Raw genomic sequence first — 22,766 nt, 5'->3', positions numbered from 1 at the left:
ACTGTTTTGATAAGGTATAGTGCAAAACATTAAGTTTACGATTTACGATATATTTATAATTGGCAACCATGCCAGGATCGGAAGGCCAAACCAACGAGGAATCGAATATGGCGGTTCAGGAGCCACAAATCTCACACGTGGCAGTTAAAATTCCCCCTTTATGGAAAAATAATGTTAAACTTTGGTTTATTCAAGTTGAAAGTAACTTTGCTTTAGCGGAGATTAGTAGCGATAGTACAAAATACAACCACGTGGTTTCTTCGATAGACCCTGAAACTCTTTCCGCAGTATCAGATATTTTATTTAATCCCCCAGCGACGGCTAAATATGATTCCCTTAAAGCTAGGTTAATAGTAGAATTCTCAGATTCGGAAAGCGAGCAAATACGCAGACTTATTTCTGAATTGCATTTAGGGGACGACAAACCATCTCACTTATTGAGAAAAATGAGAGAATTAGGTGGAAACTGTATAACTGACGAATTTTTAAAATCATTATGGCTGCAAAGGTTACCTTCCGAGGTGCATGCCATTTTATCAATAAGTTCGGAATCCTTAGACAATTTAGCAAAAATGGCTGATAAGATAGCTGAAGTGCGCACGCCAACGAACAACAACGTGTTCGCGGTCCAGGCAGATTCGGCGAGTTCCCCCAGAAACCCTAACGATTCTGGTGCCCCCCTCGAGGAGCTTAAGGCCTTAAGGAGTGAAATCTCTGCCCTAAGTAAACAAGTCGAGCGACTCTCCCGCGGAAAAACGAGGAATAATTTCCCCCGGGATCAACATAACAAAGCACGTAGTTTTTCGCGTGGGCATTCCCGAGAGCGTGTGAACAATTATTGTTATTTTCATTCGCGATTCGGTAATAATGCACGAAAATGTCGAGCACCTTGTTCCTTTTCTCAGAACACTACGGCCCAGGAAAACTAGTAGTAGCGGCTGTCGATCGAAATTCATCGGCAGTCGCGCATTCATGTCGTTTACATGTTTACGATAACAGATTAAATTTAAACTTTTTGATTGATTCGGGCTCGGATGTTTCATGTGTGACACCGACTTCTAAGTTTAAGAAAATGCATCCTGATTCGCTTCAATTATTTGCCGCGAATAATTTCAGAATTTCTACGTATGGAACAAAATTGTTAACTGTGAATTTAGGACTTAGACGAAACTTTTCTTGGAAGGTTTTAATCGCCGATGTACCAGTGCCTATAATAGGAGCCGACTTTTTAAGGCATATTGATCTTTTAATCGATTTAAAACGAGGTAGGCTTATCGATAATACTACGAAATTAACTCGTATTGGTTCTCTTTCCGATTCTAAAAATTATTTTTCGGTAAAGTTAATATCTGGTGATTCACCATATCACAGAATCTTGAAAGACTTTCCGGAAGTACTGAGGTTAAAATCCGATTCGGGTAGAGTAAAGCATAGTACGGTTCATTACATCGAAACAAACGGTCCTCCTGTGCACAGTAAACCGCGTAGGTTAAGCCCTAAGTTATACGAAGCAGTAAAAAAAGAATTTCAATTTATGATAGATCAAGGTATTTGTAGACCATCAAAATCAGCATGGTCATCACCTCTTCATGTAGTTTCTAAAAGTTCGGGCGACATACGGCCAGTAGGAGACTACCGAAAACTAAACGCGTGCACCGAACCCGACAGATACCCTATCCCGCATTTACAAGACTTTAATAATACGCTTAGCGGAAAGACAATTTTTTCAAAAAGTGATATCGTTCGGGCATATCATCATATACCAGTCCATCCAGATCATATACCGAAAACTGCAGTTTGCACCCCATTTGGTCTTTTCGAATTTCCTTTTTTAAATTTCGGACTGTGCGGAGCAGCTCAAACCTTTCAAAGGTTTATGAACGAAATTCTTGGAGATCTAAAATTCGCCTACGTCTACTTAGATCATATTTTGATATTTAGTGATACGGAAGATGAGCATAAATCTCACTTACGTACTGTTTTTGAAAGATTAACTTCATATGGATTGACAATTAACGCTTCGAAATGTGTTTTCGGCGTTCCGGAAATATCTTTTTTAGGCCATATAATCAATAAAGATGCTGCCAAGCCTCTGACGAACAAAGTGGAACCGATACTTAACTACCCACTTCCTAAAACGGTAAAAGATTTGCAGAGATTTTTAGGATTTTTAAATTTTTACCGTCGATTTTTACCCAACGTAGCCCAGAATCAAATACATTTAACTTCGTATTTAAAAGGGGCTAAGAAAAATGATAAGACAATCCTGAATTTGTCTGAGGAAGCGCGGAGTGAATTTCAAAAGTGCAAACAGCTAATCGCTAATGCTGTTCTTTTGGCACACCCGAAGAAAGATGCCCAGTTGGTTTTACAGGTTGATGCGTCAGACTTCGCGATCGGTGGAACGCTATCACAAATAGTTGATAGAAATTTACAGCCTCTCGCATTTTTCTCACGAAAGCTTTCGCAGGCGGAAAGGAACTATAGTGCGTATGATCGAGAGCTATTGGCAGCTTATGCTGCTATTAGGCATTTTAAGCATATGTTGGAAGCACGGAACTTTTCTTTAATCACCGATCACAAACCGCTCACGTATGCATTCCGACAGCGTTTGGATAAGTGTTCACCTCGTCAGGCTAGGCAGTTAGACTTTATCTCACAATTCACCACTGAAATTCGCCATATAAAAGGTTCGGAGAATATCGCTGCCGACGTACTTTCGCGTATAGAAGCAATAAGCATGCCTAACCCTATCGACTATGAGGAAATCGCTAAAATGCAAGAAATCGACCCAGAATTACAAACATTGCTTAAAGAGTCAAAAGTTCTACATCTCAAAAAACTTACCTTACCGAATTGTAGCTTACCGATATATTGTGATGTGTCAACAGGTAACGCCCGCCCTTACATTCCTCCGGCATTCCGTGAGAAAGTTTTTGCCACCTTGCACAATTTGTCTCACCCCGGCATTCGCGTATCAACAAAGTTAGTATGTTCACGGTTTGTTTGGTCTTCCATCCGCAAAGATTGCGCGAAATGGGCACGGCAGTGCATTCCGTGCCAGAAAGCAAAAGTAAGCAGGCATACTAGAACCCCGTTAATGAAGTTTCCAGACCAATCACAGAGGTTTGATCACGTCCACCTTGACCTTGTTGGTCCCCTACCTCCTTCTCAAAATAATTATTACTGTCTAACTATGATAGATAGATTTACTAGATGGCCCGAAGCAGTACCCATACCAGACATAACAGCACGCACAGTAGCACAGGCTTTCTATGACCACTGGATTACTCGATTTGGTTGTCCGACTGTTATTACTACCGACCAAGGGCGACAGTTTGAAAGCGGCTTATTTCGAGCCCTTTCCCAATTATTGGGAATCAAGAGGATCAGGACGTCTCCGTACCACCCACAGGCGAATGGACTGATCGAGGAATTCCACCGTCCTTTGAAAGCTGCCTTAAAAGCGCACGATACCAGTGACTGGGTGGCTGCCCTTCCAACGCTGCTGATGGGTTTCCGCGCCGCTCTCAAAGAGGACATAGGAGCAACCACTTCTGAACTGGTGTATGGAAAGACTATCCGTCTCCCAGGAGAATTTTTCAATCCGACACCTCCGGATGCGTCCCCCAAACAGTTTGTGGAGGATTTAAAATCTCACTTTGCCAGTGTCCGCCCGACCACGACTTCTAGCCACGGCCAGCGAATATGTTTCATTCATCCACGCCTTCACAAGTCCACATATGTGTTTGTTCGACACGACGGAGTTAGAAAACCACTTCAAACTCCTTATGATGGACCATTTAAGGTGCTAGAAAGACGAGATAAAACGTTTGATCTCGAAATAAAAGGGACTAAGCAAACGATCTCCATAGATAGACTGAAACCCGCTTTTGTGACCATGGACTCTTCTCAAGTTGCTTCCAAGAGTGTGAAAAAAACTTCGGAATTTGTATCACCCGTTCTGGACGATTAATCCGACCCCCGCATCGGTATGTCACATTTCGTTGACACTGCGGAGGGAGTATGCAGCGGCAGCGCCAAACAGGCGATACGGACTTAAAAACTGTACAGAAAAGCGCCAATTGGCGAAACAGTAAACCCGTTTGGCAAACCTACAGGCTGACGGGGAGAGAAGAATTTTCCCCGGCAGTCAAGTGGAACTACTTCAACAAATGTGTGCATCTCTGTTTTCGCCGAGATATGTGAACTTGTGTACTCGCATCTGTACTGTGCTCTGAATTTCTTAAGCCGTTATAATGTACCCGGCAACTGTTACTTTTCCTTATTAAATTTGATTATTAATTGTAACATGTCTATCTTAACTAAGATTTCGGCTTTCCTAGTTAATGTTAGGGATATTTTCGTATGCACGTGTTACTCACACGTACATCAACTTTTTAAAAAAGATTTCCAAGCTCTCAATATCTGTCGTAAGTTGACAAAATTAAGGTAAGGAATAAAAACATATTTTAGCAATTTAAAATACAAATTTTAATTTTTATATAAGGATTAAGTGATACATTAAAGAAATAAAACACCTTCTTTTCCAAACCTTTGTGTATTTATTTACTTATTTTCCCCCTGTTTTTTCCAAGTACACAGCAATCTGTTTTCACTCTCTCTGAGAAGGTAGGGGGGAAGGAACCAAGAATGAAATTATTCCCCAACACTTCTCTTGTTAATTTTTCATTTATTGTTACAAATAAGAATTTTTATACTATATTTCAGAAGCAATTATACATTACTGAAAACATTTACAATTAGTTACATATTCATTTGGTATATTGGTTACTTACAGGTTAACTGTGAAAATAGTGTCTTCATTTTTTTATTATTTTTGAGAGATATTAAGTTACGTATTCATTTGGTTATTTACATGTTAACTGAAATAGTGTCTTCATTTTTTAATTATTTTGGGGAAATATAAAATTAAGTTACATATTCATTGGTTACTTACATGTTAACTGTGAAGTAGTGAAATATAAAATTACGTTAACTGTGAAGTACTGAAATATAAAATAAAGTTAATATTCATTTGGTTACTTACATGTTAACTGTGAAATAGTATCTTCATTTTTTTAGCATGTTGCAACTTATGATCTTTTTTCTTATTCTTATTATTTTCATTTTACGCATTTCGGATTTTTGAGATAGATGTAGTGGCAACCAAAAAAAAAAAAAAAAAAACATGATGAATGTTCTAATGTAAGCATACAATTCTTGTACATAGATGCAAATAAAGCTTCTGTGTGATAAAAGTCAAAAGGAATTCCAAGCGTTCCTGTGGATATTTATTAAGAAAGGTAAGCAAAATTTCACTTATCGATGTTGTTAAAATGAAAATAATAAGAATAAGAAAAAAGATCATAAGTTGCAACATGTATATTATTCGACATACTCCTCTTCTTGAAATAAACCTTCAAAAGAGCAGACAAGGATTTACAAAAACTATGGAATACCATCAAGGACACAGAAGTTCAAAATTATTTTGGTAATAAAGGTATTGAGTGGAAATTCAATGTGGAGAAGGCGGCTTGGTGGGGCGGTTTCTGGGAAAGGCTTGTTAGATCTATCAAGTCATGTTTGAAGAAAATACTCATGAAGGCTTCACTTTGTAATTTGAAAGGTAATTTGAAGAGCTGGAAACTGTTTTAATTGAAGAGGCGATATTGAATTCGCGTCCACTGACGTATGTTTATAGTGAAGTTGGAGAACCAGAACCGCTGACGCCAGCTCATTTTCTAGTTGGACGAAGACTGACATCATTACCATCTGGCAAAATTCTTGAACCTGATTCAACTAAAGAAAATTTAACAAGGCGATATAAATACCGGCTAAGGTTATTAGAAGAGTTTTGGAAAAGATGGAAAAGAGAATACTTACTTGAAATTAGAAACGTAAAACAAATTCAGAGAGGTAATGCCGTAACAGATCTTTTGAAAGGCTCTGTAGTTCTAGTACATGAAGAAAAATTACCAAGATTATTATGGAAGATGGGAGTTGTACAGGAGTGTCATCCAGGACGAGATGGGAAAATAAGGGCTTGCACTGTCCGTTTAGCTAATGGAACTCGTCTTCGTCGTCCTTTGCAGTTATTGTACCCATTAGAAATGACTTGAACTCTTTGAACTGAATACAATGAACGTAAATTGCGAACACTGCATCTATGAACATTTAAACTTGTAGAACAAGAAAAACATTTAGTGTTTAAGATAACTTCAGAATCCAATCCTTTGATGAACCAAGAGTTCATCGAGGGGGAGGATGTTACAGTTTATGTAGCTGGCCACGAGAGGGCGCAGCGTTTTTTATTTTTAGCTTGTTATGTTTTTCTTACTGCTTGATTATTGCGGATTTTTGAGATAGATGTAGTGGCAACCAAAAAAACATGATAAATGTTCTAATGTAAGCATACAATTCTTGTACATAGATGTAAATAAAGCTTCTGTGTGATTAAAATGAAAAGGAATTCCAAGCGTTCCTGTGGATATTTATTAAGAAAGGTAAGCAAAATTTCACTTATCGATGTTGTTAAAATGTAAATAATAAGAATAAGAAAAAAGATCATAAGTTACAACATGGTGCCGAAACCCGGGAAGAGGTGGAACAGAGCTAAGATGAATCTGAAGGAACGAAGAAATCGTATTAAACAAAAGAAAGCCGCTGTTATCAAAAGACTTGATGCAGAAAAGGCAGAATAAATTTTTGTTCACTGCTGAATAAATGACTTTCTATGAAAAAAAAAATAAATAAATAAAAATTAAAAACGCTGCGCCCTCTCGTGGCCAGCTACATAAACTGTATTTACATTTAACAATATCGATAAGTGAATATTTGCTTACCTTTCTTAATGAATATCCACAGGAACGCTTGGAATTCTTTTCATTTTTATCACACAGAAGCTTTATTTACAGCTATGTACAAGAACTGTATGCTTATATTAGAACATTCATCATGTTTTCCTGGTTGCCACTACATCTATCTCAAAAATCCGCAATGCGGTAAGAAAAATATAACAAGCTAAAAGTAAAAAACGCTGCGCCTTCTCGTGGCTAGCTGTATGCTTACATTAGAACATTCATCATGTTTTTTGTTTGGTTGCCACTACATCTATCTCAAAAATCTGCAATGCGGTAAGAAAAATATAACAAGCTAAAAGTAAAAAACGCTGCGCCCTCTCGTGGCCAGCTACATAAACTGTAACATCCTCCCCCTCGATGAACTCTTGGTTCATCAAAGGATTGGATTCTGAAGTTATCTTAAACACTGAATGTTTTTAATATTCTACAAGTTTAAGTGTTCATAGATGCAGTGTTCGCAATTTAAGTTCATTGTATTCAGTTCAAAGAGTTCAAGTCATTTCTAATGGGTACAATAACTGCACAGGACGACGAAGATGAGTTCCATTAGCTAAACGGACAGTGCAAGCCCTTATTTTCCCATCTCGTACTGGATGACACTCCTGTACAACTCCCATCTTCCATAATAATCTTGGTAATTTTTCTTCATGTACTAGAACTACAGAGCCTTTCAAAAGATCTGTTACGGCATTACCTCTCTGAATTTGTTTTACGTTTCTAATTTCAAGTAAGTATTCTCTTTTCCATCTTTTCCAAAACTCTTCTAATAACCTTAGCCGGTATTTATATCGCCTTGTTAAATTTTCTTTAGTTGAATCAGGTTCAAGAATTTTGCCAGATGGTAAGGATGTCAGTCTTCGTCCAACTAGAAAATGAGCTGGCGTCAGCGGTTCTGGTTCTCTAACTTCACTATAAATGTAAGTCAGTGGACGTGAATTCAATATCGCCTCAATTTCAATTAAAACTGTTTCCAGCTCTTCAAATTTAAGTGAAGCCTTCATGAGTATTTTCTTCAAACATGACTTGATAGATCTAACAAGCCTTTCCCAGAAACCGCCCCACCAAGCCGCCTTCTCCACATTGAATTTCCACTCAATACCTTTATTACCAAAATAATTTTGAACTTCTGTGTCCTTGATGGTATTCCATAGTTTTTGTAAATCCTTGTTTGCTCTTTTGAAGGTTTTTGCATTGTCTGAATATATTATTCGACATACTCCTCTTCTTGAAATAAATCTTCTAAAGGACAGAAGAAAATTGTTTGCTGTTTGGCTAGACACAAGTTCCAGATGCACTGCTCTGGTTACAGCGCATGTATACAGAGCAATATAAGCTTTCCCAGTTTCATCCTTTGTACTCATAGGACCAGCAAAATCAAGTCCTACAACTTCGAAGGGATTTGCCTCTGTTATTCTTTCGATTGGTAAAGGAGCGATATCCTGACTTAGTGGCTTAGCTTTAAATCTGTAGCAAATCACACACTTAATAATATTACTCTTTACACGCTGTCGACCCTTAATTATCCAAAGTTTTTCCCTAATTTGAGTTAAAGTTTCAGCTACACCAGCGTGTGCTTGCATTTCGTGACAATCTTTAATGATATGATCTGTGAAATGAGACTTCTCAGGTAGTATTGCTGGGTATGTTTGATTATAGCTTAACTCAGCATTTTGAAGCCTTCCTCTTACTCTGAGTATTCCATTTGAGTCTACAAATGGATTTAATGTAAATATTTTCGAACTATGTATGCTTTGTTTCATCTTTAATTTCCTTATTTCTTCTCTAAAATTTTTTTCCTGAGTTTTCTTGATCCAGAAATTCTCTGCTTCATTCATCTCTTCAGCCTTAACAGGTCCAATGCTTCTTAGTTTTGGGTTTTTCAAATTATTGATAAATCTGAAAACATAAGATGTTATTCTATATACCTTTTTTATGTCACTAAAGTTCTCGATAGGAATGATATTTTCAACAATACAGTTTGCTGTTAAAATTTCTTGCTTCTTTCCTTTTCGTTTCTCAGAATTTGTTATTTTATCATCTTCCTTAAAATTTCTCGAAGATCTGGGCCAAACGTTGTTATCTTTGACAAGCCAAGGTGTGACATACCACCACAGTCCATTTTTTGAAAGGGTTTCTACCTTCTATCCTCTCGTCAATAAGTCCGAAGGATTCTCATGGCTGGGACAATAATTCCACCAATCTGGATCAGTTTTCTCTTGGATTTCTAGACACCTATTTCGTACAAATTGTTTCCATTTTGTCGAATCAGCCTTGACCCAATGTAATACAATTTCTGAAGCTGTCCACATATAAATCTTCATTTCTATGTTTTTCGACGAATGTCGTATGTATGTGATGAGTCGAGGTCCTATGACTGCTCCTAAAAGCTCCAGTCGAGGTAACATAACCGTTTTTATGGGAGCAACTCTTGCTTTGGACATAACAAATGATGTTTTTGTTAACTCATTTTCATTGTATCTCAAATATACAACGGCACCATATCCCTTTTGGCTACTATCTGTAAAACAGTGCAATTGAATATTCCACAGATTTCCTTTTGACAGATTGTTGAAATAATGTCTTGGAATTTCAACATTTTTTAATTTAGGAATTTCATTATACCAGGTTTTAAATTGATTCTGCAATTCTTGATCAAGTGGTGCATCCCATTGGTAACCTCTTTGCCAACATTCTTGCATCATCATTTTAGCTGCAACAACAAAGGGAGATATGAAACCGATAGGATCGTATAGTTCGCCCGCAACTTGAAGAATCTTCCGTTTTGTTATTTCCTCAGCCGGATCCTTGAGTAATTCACCTTTGATTCGAAATTTCAGTTTATCTGCTTCATGATTCCAAATATATCCTAACAAAGTGCTATTCATTCTGTCTCCATTAAACTTCGTATTTTCAGCTGCATTCCAAATCGCATGTAATTGGGCGTTATTGCTCCTCCACTTTCTCATATTGAAACTAGCAAGCATCATAATTCTTTTCACATCTTCATAAATTTCTGCAGCTTCTTCATCATCTGTACCATGAATCAAATCATCTACGTAAAAATTTTCTTCAAGAAGCTGACAGATCTTCGAATATTGTGCTTTCAGCTTTCTTGCGTGATGCTTTATAGTTGCTGCTAGTAAAAAGGGGCTACAGGTTGCTCCGAATATTACACGCGTCATTCTTAAAATCGTCAGTTGCTCCTTTTCCTTTGAAGTCCAAAGAAATCTTACTGCATTTCTGTCCTCAGGCTTCAACAGAATTTGTAGAAAAGCAGCTTCGATATCTGCAGCAAATGCTACTTTGTGTTGACGAAATTTAATTAGCAAATCTAATAATTCAGGGTTTAAATTTGGTCCTGAATGTAAGCAATCATTTAAAGATAGACTGTCATGACTATGCGAGGAAGCATCAAATACGACCCTTAATTTCGTAGAATCGGGATCTTCTCTGATTACACAATGTGGCAAATAATAGATGTTTTCTTCAGAATTCTTCGGAGCCTTTTCAGCTATTCCTTTATTTAGCTAATCTTCAATTACCCTTGAATACTTGTCATAAATTTCAGGATTTTTCTTAAACCTTCTAAGTAAACTGTTCCATCTGTTTAAGGCGATGTTATAATTACTACCCATTTTGTTCATATTGTCCTTCCAAGGTAATGAAACTTCATAACGATTGGTTTTATGTTCAATAGTTTCTTCAAATCTACGCATAACTTCAGTGTCATTTTCATTTGTTGAATAGTCATGTATTCCAATTGCATCTAAATCCCATAGCCTTTTCAGAGCTGCACTAATTTCCAAATCATGTGGATGTGAAGTATTCTCAACAACATTCATTACCGTAATTCCGGAATGAAGTGTAGAAACATTACTTAATGCTTCAGTTCCACTTATAGTGTAACCAAATAAGGTTTCAGAGGCAACAAGACCCTTTGATAATCTTTTAACTTTTCCAGTGACTATTTTCCAGTAATAATCATTACCAATTAATACTGATATTTGAGAGTTATGGACACCTATATCTGTAGCATCAGCAAGTCTTATCGAATTTTCCTTACAATAATTAAGTATTTCCTTTCCTGGCATACCAATAACAGCTTGATTAATTTCTGGAGTTTCAAGAGCTTCAATTATTATTTTCCCAGGTCCACATATATCTTTAAGAATAACCTTAACCCTTTTTAGCCTTTTAACTGTAGGCTCAGTAGAGCCGAAGGTGTAAATCTGAAGTTCTTCCACCCACAACACTTAATTTTAATTATTTTGATACTTCTGTCAGAATGAAAGATTTATGAGAAGCAGAATCGAAAATGAGTCTTAAATTTTTTCTTCTATTCTGACCTAAAGCTATTGCATTTGCAGTTTGTAAATAAACCCTATTTTTGTTATCTCTTTCCGAAATTGACGTGTCTGTTTTACATGCAAATTTACTTTTTTTTATTTAATGTTCATTTCACTAAACAATATGCATCAGCTATAAATTGTAAATGTTGACTGTTTAGGTTCTTGTTACCCCTATCAAAAAGCGCTTCTAATTATTATTATTTATGAACAAAACAATGAGCCGTAAAGATAACCAAATAAGTATTTTTTACCAATTCACAATATCTTGAATAAGTTGGTGACATTTTGGGAGTGAAGATAATTAGAAAGTTATCATGGTGTTTATTGTAAAAGGATTATTTTGGTGAAGTTTCAAATTTACTTATTTTTATTAACTAAATAATCCGTTTATTTAATATTTTTAAGAATATTTCATAAAGGAAGTTTTATCTTTATTTGCTTACAAAAGAATTAATTTCTATTATTTATGCAGAATGTTTTTTAAAAATAAGTTCAACTATATATGTAAGCTTAATAAAAGCTCTTCTTACTCATGTTTCAGGCCTTTTATTTATACTTTTATACAGATTTAAAATGACATATCCTTCTGTGCAAATGCTGTATATATCAAAGAATTTATTTTTTCAAAATATATTTAGAAGTCCTTCAGTTGCTATATGTTTAAAGCTACAAAATGCAGATAGATTTTCCCAGTTCTATTTCTAGACCTTAAACAGCAATACTTGAGGTTTTTGTTCTTTCTTTCATGCAAAATAGGGATGTATTCAAGTTTTCTTAAAAAGTTCTCTGCAAAGGCATACCTTTACATATTCATAGCTAGTTTTAATTTGCTGTTTGTCATATTTAAATAAGCTAACCCTATTTTTATTAAAATAAAACTTGAAATTTATGCACCCAGTCCTGTTTTTCGTGAAAGGAAAACATTAAAAAATATACAATGCATGTGGAAAGAATAAAGACTGATTCCAGATATGAAAATTTAGCACAAGTAATATGTTGTTACCAAATAAATAAAGTCATTTTTAAATGAAACATTTATTTGCAATCATATTTAATTTTTGTCATTAAATATTTATTTATTAAGCTTTATAAAACTTTAGAACATCTAAGTGCTTATAACTTAGAACACAAAATGTGAGATCACTGTAATAACACTGAAGTTTATTCTCTGTAATTCCAAAGTGCCACTTTATTATGAAAGAAATAAGCTTTGCACAGTGTTTTCATAGACATTGTCTGGTATTGAGTGAAAAATTTTTGCTACCCTTTCCAGCCATCAATTTAAATTTATTTCACTACATGCTGTAAACAAAGTAGGTGAATGAAAGATTTTTGAATAATCAAATGAATGAATTTTTGTTGATTTTATATAGAACAAGGTAATAAAAACCTTGTTAAACAGTTACATAAGTTTATTGAAAATGCAACACTAAGAAAGGTGTGGCTGAAAATAATGTAAATTTAAAGGTAACGCACGTCACTGAGTTATGCGAATGATGTGAAATGAACAGCTCAACAGTGCACATTGAAGAAGATATAAGGGAAGGAACTTGCAGAATGTTCAATTTTCATGCCATTATTTCTGCTAGGGAAATCATTGTATAAAATTTGTTCTTGCCTCAGAGGACACGTGTAATAGCATAGAATGCCAGGTCGTCGTCAACAGAGGCAAATCCAGCAGACAGATGATCTTACGAGTGGCACGGTGATCGGACTGAGAAGTGAAGGTTGGTTCATATGGCAATTTTCAGCTCACACATACTTGGACTAATCCACAGTACACTGGTTATGGCGACGATGGTTGGAACTAAAAAATGTGGCAAGTCCAAAGGGTGCCAGAGTGATGCCAGCATGCATGGATCGCCGCATCTGCCGACATGCGGTGGCTGCACCCGTAAACCACTTCTACCTCTATTCTGCAGCATGTTTCAAGGCTCTCTGGATGTTCCCATTTGACTAGAACCATTTGCTGTCGATTGGTGGCTAATGGCCTGCACTTGTGGCGTCTGTCGCGACAGGGTTCGTACTGTCCTTAAGTTTTTGTCCTTAAGTCGATTTTTGGTCCTTAAAAGCCTTTAATTTCAACCAAATTGGGCAGGAGGTCCATAATTTTAATCATCTGAAATTTGTGTCTGTTTTTATTTTGAATATGAATTAACATTTTGGACTAATATTTTTGGCGATTCAAATATAATTATCTTTTGAATGGGTGAATAGGTTCATGGAATAAGTTATTCCTATTTTTAATCTAAATGGTGGGATACTCAAGTTTCTGAGCAAGAAGTGAAACATAAGCATTTTGAAATTATTTCTTTTTTTCTAATGAAGAGCTTTTCAACAACTTTCAGTTTTGGGAATGTGAATTCTTTATTAAACGGTTTCAAATTTGGCAACTTATCAACATTTTGGCAATTTTAAGATCAGTTTCTATAGAAAGTTTTTAATTCAGGAATCTGGGAATTTTTCAACGATTTTTTTTTTTTTTTTTTTTTTTTTTTTTTTTTTTTTTTTTTGAAACATTATAGCATTGATCAGTTTCATTAAAATAATGCTAAAATATTTAAATTGTTTATTCAAGAAATAATATTAAAATGAAACATTTTTATTTGTCGCTATCATATTATAAAGTGGCATTGCTTTTCATTTTGGCGACATGGAATATTTTGAATTTAAAAAATAAAAAAGGTAATAAATGCTTAAATTGTGCTTTAGTACAATTTATGAAACAATTTGCAGCAGAAGCAAAACAGCTATGTAATTAATTAAAAATGCCTTATTAAAATTTTTTCCTGGTAAGGGATTTTCTCATGTAATTCTCTCAATATGCATCAGTTTTCTCTATAAAATTAATTTTACTCTTTTTTTCCTCTGATTTTTTTCAACATATTTCTTGCTTTTTGCTGTTACAGAATTGGTAAGGGTAATTTTTCTGTAAGATTTTAGACATTGCAACTTGAAAAGTTTAGAAGGATTTGAAGGCAAGATTTATAGACCCAAAAATCTAAAAGATCCCAGAAAAATGTCTGCATGGTATTAACACATAATGGATTTATTTTACAGAAAGTTTGTGATGAACTTTTACTTTTTGGAGAATTTCCAGAAGAACAATGAAAACTAAATGGTGATAATATTTGAATTTTTTACTACTAGAAGTCTTTTTCTTAACATGTTTATCTTCCCTTTGTTTTCTCTACTTTTCACTAGACACAAGCATGGAAAATATTAAAAATGCTTCTAATCATATCACATGGACAGTCATTTATAGAAATGAATTTTTCTATTAATAAAGAAATAGAAAACTGACAATTAAATATATTCATCTTTTATATCTCAATGCATCATCAGTGATGGAGCAAGGGGGGACATTTGTTCCCCAGCGCAGCATCCATGGGGGTGCCAAATTGATGTTACAAAATTTTAGAATTAATTGTTTTTCATTCTTAGCATACAGAAGGGGGGAACAAAATCTTCAGTTGTCCCTAGGTGCTGAATAGCTACGGCTCTGTTCATCGTACGCAGGGCTGGCGCTATGCATTTACCCCCTGATGCAATCTCTGTGGATTCTAAATTCTGCTGCCTAGTGCCTTCCTAAATTCTAAAGTTATGCCATTTCTAGATTTAATTGCTTGCTGTGTTGTATGGACTTAATTTAATCTAACCAATTATTTTTAATTTGCCCTTCCTGTCCCTCCTGATTTCAGTTTCCACCCGGAATATAAATTTTGTAATGATGTAATATTCAAATTTAGATTGATTTCAGAAGCATTATATAAGCTGCATTTCAAGAGTTAAAGAAAGGTAGTAGGCAGGGTCATTTCTAGTGGGTTGCAGTGTGTAAAAGTACATGAGCAGCGAAAATCAGGGGCAGCCGAACTCTCGCGATACCACGCTTAAATATTTTAAATTCATTTTAAGTACTTTTTATACAATTTATCATATGTAAGTACTTAGTGAGTTTGAAATAAAAATTTTATTAATCACTGGGCATTTTTTAAAATTTGGGGTGGTGGTCTTAGGAAAATACGCGGGCAGCCAACGAACGGCCTTGGTAGTAGCAGACTTAGTTCCGGGTTTATGCTTTGTGTTTAAAATTAGATCTCGAGTTGGTGTTCGACACCTTTCGGTTTATACTAATATTTTTCGGCTCGGCTTTGCTGTGTGCAGTCGATTTAGTGTTATTTAAACTAAGGAGCCAGTCGTTAGTTATGTCAAAAATTTAATGTGCATTTACATTTTTATTTTCCATTAATTTAAATAGCCACAAGTGGTGGCGAATTGTGATCACCAAGTGCGTGCATATATTCATTTTAGTTTAAACTAAAAGGTTATTTTAAACCTCTGCTGCAATAATTTTTCTTCAGACATAGTGAGAATTCTCTATTTTGTCTTTGATGTAAAGTTCAAGTTGTGTATGTTATCAAAGAATACACATAGAATCTAAAGTGTCACTAAATTCTGAAAATTCTGCTTACCAACCCTTACCATATATCATTTCATATTTATTCTGAATGTTGATATTACTAAAGAAATAAAATGAGAACCTTTCCTATGCATTCTAAATGCATTTAGCTTTTTAGAATAACAGAAATCTTTAATTAAATCCAAAAATTCTAAAATGAAGAAGAAATGTATTGAAGAAAGAAGCTGAGTACATAAAGAGAAAAATTATTCTTCAAATATATGCACAGTTATTATTGTATAAATTAAGCAGTTGTTTATAATTTTAGCCTTTGCTATAATTTTCCCTTTCCGTTTCCTCACCAGAATGAAAATCACTTACATTTTAAATTAAGGTTTTGGGGTTGTTTAATGTTTGGAAAGGCTTCAAATTAAAAAGATGCACAAATATTTTCTTGAGTATTGTTGCTATGAAACGTAAATATTGTAGCTTTTAATGTTTAGTTATTGTAATATCATGTAAGAATCAATGCCTTAAATTACATGTATTTTAAATTGTGACATATTAATAGATTGGGATTTTAATAGTGCTTTTTAACAAATATTTTTAAAAAATAAATTTGTAGAGTTTTCCACTTTGATTCTGCTAAATTAAAGGTTGAGTAACCTTCAGCGAATTATTGCTTAGTTCAAAGAACAGAAACCGTAAACTCAAAAAGGGTTAATTATCCTTTATTTCAAAGAAAGAAAGGGTCCAGTGTTCATCTTATTTCAATCAAAATAAGATGAATACTGGACCCTTTTCTTCGGGCTTGCCACAAAGCCTCCACTCGGCCTTGAAATCAAAATAAGAACTAACTATAATTAACCAAGAGATTTAGCCAAAGCTAGCACAATTGTAACATAGTTGGCCTTTACTTTTAAACTAACTGCTGTCTTCTTTAATGAATGATGTTGATTATGATTTTACTTCTCATTTTAACCCATTCCATTTGACATAAAATCTACCAGCTATTTACTAAACCTCCAAACCGAGCAAGTATAGGACAAAATGAGACATAAAAAAAAATCAACATAAATTTAACTGTTAGTAAAATGTAAATAAAATGTCAATCTTCTTTCAAATATGTCCAGCTATTATAAGGGTAAAATATTTAATGCTAGATAAATTTCATAAAGTTTACTTTATTCTCAAATTTTTTTTATAATTATGTTTCTTAAATTATGTGGAATAATAATGTATTCTACTTGTGAATCTATTTTATTCTTAGGATGGTATCTCTGTTTACAAATGAAGTTCAGACATAGCTAATATCTTTAATTGAATTTATTCAGTTCTCTTTGTTGGTGGGTTCTTAATATTTTTCATTAATGATCCATAAAAGTCCTTAATTTCCATGTGCAGAAATGTGTACAAACCCTGTAAAAAGACTGCCATTGATCCCACATCATGGACACAATGCAATGCAATGCAATGCAATGGTGCCAGGCTCGAGCGATATGGACAATGGAATGGCACAGGGTCGTGTTCTCAGATGAGTCACACTTCTGTTTCTCGAATGATAGTCACCAAGTATGAGTGTGGCGTCGATGTAGAGACAGGTCCAATCCGGCAGCAAGTGTGGAATGCCCCACTGTGCAACAACACTGCATCGTGATTTGGGATGCAATTGCATACGATTCAGGTCACTTTTAGTTTGTATTCAGGGCACTATGATGGCGCAACAATACGTGGACAATCTGTGGATGATGTGCTGCCAATGGTGACACTCTCCTATCTTCAAAAAGTGCCCAATGCTCTTTATCAGCAGGATAACGGCCAACCACACACCATTCACATCAGCCAACGTGCTCTACAAGGTGGACAGATGTTTCCATGACCACTATACTCTCCTGATCTCTCTCCAAACTAACACATTTGAGATGTGATTCAATGCCATTTGCAAACGCTGCCATTGCTGCTTTCAGAAGCCAAACTGTTGCAAAACGTTGACAGGGAATGGAAAGTCATTCCTCAGGACATCATACGTAGTCTCATTGACTTTGTACCTAGATGTGTTGCTTTGTGTATCATTGTCCAAGGTGGTCTTACAACCTGCTGAGTCGACGCTGTTCTCGCTGTGTATTAATGCATATCATTTTGAAATAAAGATCACTTATTGTTCGTTGCTGTCTCTCTGTTTGCCGAGTTTCATCACTTTCAGGCAACTCCTTCTTGGTGTTGCATTCTCAGTGTTGGGTAATGTAATTGACATTAAGCTGCCATTTTTACTGTCAATATAAATTTGAACAAATTTTTCTTTATTATAAATATTTTTTTAGAAGTGCTTTTTAAACAAAGTTAGGGAAGAGACACTATGGCTTTAGGTAAAATATCTGATTTCCTTTTACATAGAAAAGAAGTTGGATAATTTTTCTAAACTGTTTTAAGTCAGAATCATGTTAAAAAATGGTCATGTAGCAGAACAGAACTATTTTAGTAATATTTAAATTCATTTCAATTCAGATAGATTTCTGAAGACACTGAAATAGTTTCGCAAGTTGCTGATAACTCTGAAATTTAAATCTCGGACCTTTCAGTTTGCTAATTTGATACACTAAAGAACACATCATAAGGGCAGGCATTTACATTCTGCAGATATAAATATTAAACCTGTTGCTTGTAATCTGAAACAGATTTTTCAAGGAAAAAATTAGCTTAATTTTTGTATTAAAATAGCATTGCGTTATCTGTTCTGTGATGTTTGAATAATTTTAAAAAATAATAGCTTTGACAATCTGTGCTATTTTGCAGGGCGAAACAAAATTTCTGAAGCTATCTCACCTACATCGTAAGTTTTTTTTTTTTTTTTTTTTTAAATCTACTACCTTGAAAATGATTGTGCAATTGCAATATAATTGCTTTTCAGTTAAAGTTAATTTCTATTTTTCAGTTCTCGTGAAAATCCTATTTTTTCCAAGTTTTTTAGTGTAAGTATATGAATTTCTTATGAAATTCTAATTTTTAATTTCTTTAGTGCAAATTAATTATATGTATATAAAAATTAAAATATTTATATTATATTTTTCATATATATATAAATAATATCAATCTTCTTATTATTTAGTATTATTTTGTAATATACACAAATTTAAGAATTTTTATTTTTAGGTTATAAAAAGTGCAATTATCTTTACCTGTTATACATATAATATTATTGAATGTATAGGATGTTTTTATTTATACATGACATAAGTATTAATTTGTTTTCAGTATTTGTAAGAATATTGTTTTATTTTTCAAGTTAAAATACCAAAACTCTTCTATTGTAATCATTTTCAGATTATTATATAATAGCTGTATCATAATATCATATTCATTTACATGTGTTATTATAATTTTTATGCATCTCTTTGAATATCTTCAGCTCAGATAAGCATCTATAGACTGTTGGCCATTAAAATTTCTACACCATAAAGGAAAGAAAATATCTAGTAGAATAATGTTTATTTTATAAATGTAAAGATGAAATAATTAAAATTTCTGGTAATTTGAGGTACAGAACATGCAAAAGTTAGTAAGCCTCTAACACCAATAGAAGATGTTATAGTGTAAGAGTCGGACTCGTTAGGATAGACACATATTGAATAGACTCTGGAAGATACAGAAGTTCATGTGGCTTTAATGCTATACCAGAAGTAATCTGTCATACTACCTAGCAGGTAGTATTGTTCCAGTCTCCTTGAAACTATTGACCAAATGTTTTTAAATAGGGAGAGATCTGTAGGATCTGACAAAGGCATTTTCTTTGTACGGCGGGGCAGTATAATGTGGAGTGTGGCAGTATACATTCTCAAATTGTCCTTTTGAAATGTGAAAGAGACAGAAGCTCCAGAGACATTAGGACATCACTAATGCAACAATAGCTTGTCAAAGTATTGGGTAACATCTGTTCTATCATTCATAAAACTCAGTATAGTAACTGGTAGAGCATTTGCACAAGAAACAACGAATTTTACACTATACTGCATGATTTTTTTTATTCCTGTACAAAAGCTTAAATACAGTCAAAAGTCTTTAATCCGGACTCGTCGGGACATCCGCAATTCCGGATTATCGATTTTTCCGGGTTGTAGATCATCAGTTTAAATCTGGTAAGATGCCATGCAGAAATTATAAAATTAAAAATATGAAACCGTAATTTATGAAATAAAAAACAATTGTGATCTAAAGGGTATCAAAATTTACTAAAAAAAAGCTTAATATTTATTTGTTTACTTTATTAAACATTTCTTTCAATGTAAGTTGTTTAAGTTGCTTCGTTTTTTGTGCTACTACATTCTCTTTAATTCCATAAACAGACATAATGTCTTGTTCAGTTCCACTGTTCAAGTCCTGTAATTGCTGTATCGAGAATACCGACTAACTTGTCAATCGAAATTTTTTCATTTTCAATAACCTCTGTGTCACTTTTTTCACTATCGGAAGCGAATTATAATGACGAGGAATTTGATTTAATTCAGTTCTCGTGAAAATCCTATTTTTTCCAAGTTTTTTAGTGTAAGTATATGAATTTCTTATGAAATTCTAATTTTTAATTTCTTTAGTGCAAATTAATTATATGTAAATAAAAATTAAAATATTTATATTATATTTTTCATATATATATAAATAATATCAATCTTCTTATTATTTAGTATTATTTTGTAATATACACAAATTTAAGAATTTTTATTTTTAGGTTATAAAAAGTGCAATTATCTTTACCTGTTATACATATAATATTATTGAATGTATAGGTTGTTTTTATTTATACATGACATAAGTATTAATTTGTTTTCAGTATTTGTAAGAATATTGTTTTATTTTTCAAGTTAAAATACCAAAACTCTTCTATTGTAATCATTTTCAGATTATTATATAATAGCTGTATCATAATATCATATTCATTTACATGTGTTATTATAATTTTTATGCATCTCTTTGAATATCTTCAGCTCAGATAAGCATCTATAGACTGTTGGCCGTTAAAATTTCTACACCATAAAGGAAAGAAAATATCTAGTAGAATAATGTTTATTTTATAAATGTAAAGATGAAATAATTAAAATTTCTGGTAATTTGAGGTACAGAACATGCAAAAGTTAGTAAGCCTCTAACACCAATAGAAGATGTTATAGTGTAAGAGTCGGACTCGTTAGGATAGACACATATTGAATAGACTCTGGAAGATACAGAAGTTCATGTGGCTTTAATGCTATACCAGAAGTAATCTGTCATACTACCTAGCAGGTAGTATTGTTCCAGTCTCCTTGAAACTATTGACCAAATGTTTTTAAATAGGGAGAGATCTGTAGGATCTGACAAAGGCATTTTCTTTGTACGGCGGGGCAGTATAATGTGGAGTGTGGCAGTATACATTCTCAAATTGTCCTTTTGAAATGTGAAAGAGACAGAAGCTCCAGAGACATTAGGACATCACTAATGCAACAATAGCTTGTCAAAGTATTGGGTAACATCTGTTCTATCATTCATAAAACTCAGTATAGTAACTGGTAGAGCATTTGCACAAGAAACAACGAATTTTACACTATACTGCATGATTTTTTTTATTCCTGTACAAAAGCTTAAATACAGTCAAAAGTCTTTAATCCGGACTCGTCGGGACATCCGCAATTCCGGATTATCGATTTTTCCGGGTTGTAGATCATCAGTTTAAATCTGGTAAGATGCCATGCAGAAATTATAAAATTAAAAATATGAAACCGTAATTTATGAAATAAAAAACAATTGTGATCTAAAGGGTATCAAAATTTACTAAAAAAAAGCTTAATATTTATTTGTTTACTTTATTAAACATTTCTTTCAATGTAAGTTGTTTAAGTTGCTTCGTTTTTTGTGCTACTACATTCTCTTTAATTCCATAAACAGACATAATTTCTTGTTCAGTTCCACTGTTCAAGTCCTGTAATTGCTGTGTCGAGAATACCGACTAACTTGTCAATCGAAATTTTTTCATTTTCAATAACCTCTGTGTCACTTTTTTCACTATCGGAAGCGAATTATAATGACGAGGAATTTGATTTAAATCATATCAAAGCCGGAGTACATCGAGATGAAATACTACATTTAGTAAGGAATTATAAGCCAAATAAAATAAAAAATCTGCTCTGAAGATAAGCATAGTGCTGACAGATCAACTTCCAATTTATTGCGCGCCGCGACGTTTCCCCCTCCCCCGCAGAGTAGTGTGAAATTGATAAACAGATTTTGGAATGGTTAGAGAAACAAAGGATATGCCTTTATCCATTTTTTGCACTAATTCCACTTTTTGTTTGATGGACATTGAAGCATACTTTCGCTTTGTAGATCCTTTGGCAGCTCCAGCATCAGAAATTCTATTTGACATAATCGAAAGTTCAAGCTTACTTTTATAAAATTGCTCTAACAGTCTGCAAAAAATAATAAGATTAAGGAACAATGCAATCTGCAACATTAACTGAAATAGATAATTAGATAATTTTAGTTTAGCTTACACCGTCCGTTATACGTTAAGCGCGCATGCGTAAACGTATTATGCGCACACACATAAAAGTATTATGCACATGCGTAAACGCCTATACGCATGCGTGAACGCATTATGCGTTGACGCATGCGCAGAAAGTTTGTAGCTTTGAGGTATGGATTATAGATCATTCCGGATTATGGGTGTCCGAATTAACGACTTTTGACTGTACTTGAAAAAAAAATCTGTTTGAAGTATTTATTGATTTGGGCATAAGATTTTTCATTTCTGTTGAATATTATAGAAGTGCATTACCAAATACAGTGTAAATTAACCAGTTAAAAAGTCATTTTCCTTGACTTCTTAATAAGTGCTTTTTAAAAATTAAGGAAAAAACACAAAAATAGCGGTAGTTCATTAAAAAATAAGTCAATCCGTATAAAATTTGAATATTCTATCAAGTAAGTGTTGCTGTCTGCAAATTATTGGCAGTGTAGTCAGAATACGATTTCTGCGAGGAGCATAAAATTGCATGTTTGAGAACAAGCCTGCAAATTTTGCTGTGATACTAAAACAAGAAATCTGGGATAGCCAATTCATAACAATGACTTTCAGGCATTATTTGCCTGAAGAACTGCAATGGAGAGCTATTGGGATACTAGAGGCAGGGC

At 34.0% G+C, this 22,766-nt stretch overlaps 1 protein-coding gene across 10 annotated transcripts in view; it reads left to right on the top strand.

The window, feature by feature from the left end:
- The window catches only part of narya (RING finger protein narya), a 213,841-nt gene that overhangs the window by 117,489 nt on the left and 73,586 nt on the right, over nt 1–22,766 (top strand). For 9 of the 10 annotated variants that reach the window (XM_085820189.1, XM_085820190.1, XM_085820192.1 and 6 more), the window contains 2 exons: nt 18,405–18,441; nt 18,544–18,580. In XM_085820189.1, the coding sequence (XP_085676315.1) occupies nt 18,405–18,441; nt 18,544–18,580 (74 nt within the window). Of the gene's footprint in view, nt 1–18,404; nt 18,442–18,543; nt 18,581–20,113; nt 20,151–22,766 lie in introns of all 10 variants that reach the window. The other variant, XM_085820187.1, reaches the window with a different exon arrangement.

This window comes from Stegodyphus dumicola, chromosome 7 (genome assembly GCF_044657685.1).
Source record: "Stegodyphus dumicola isolate Sdum_Otavi_A_Nest chromosome 7, ASM4465768v1".
NCBI lineage: Eukaryota > Metazoa > Arthropoda > Arachnida > Araneae > Eresidae > Stegodyphus > Stegodyphus dumicola.
Note: the sequence above shows the minus strand (reverse complement) of the source record. Positions and strands in the feature narration are given on the sequence as shown.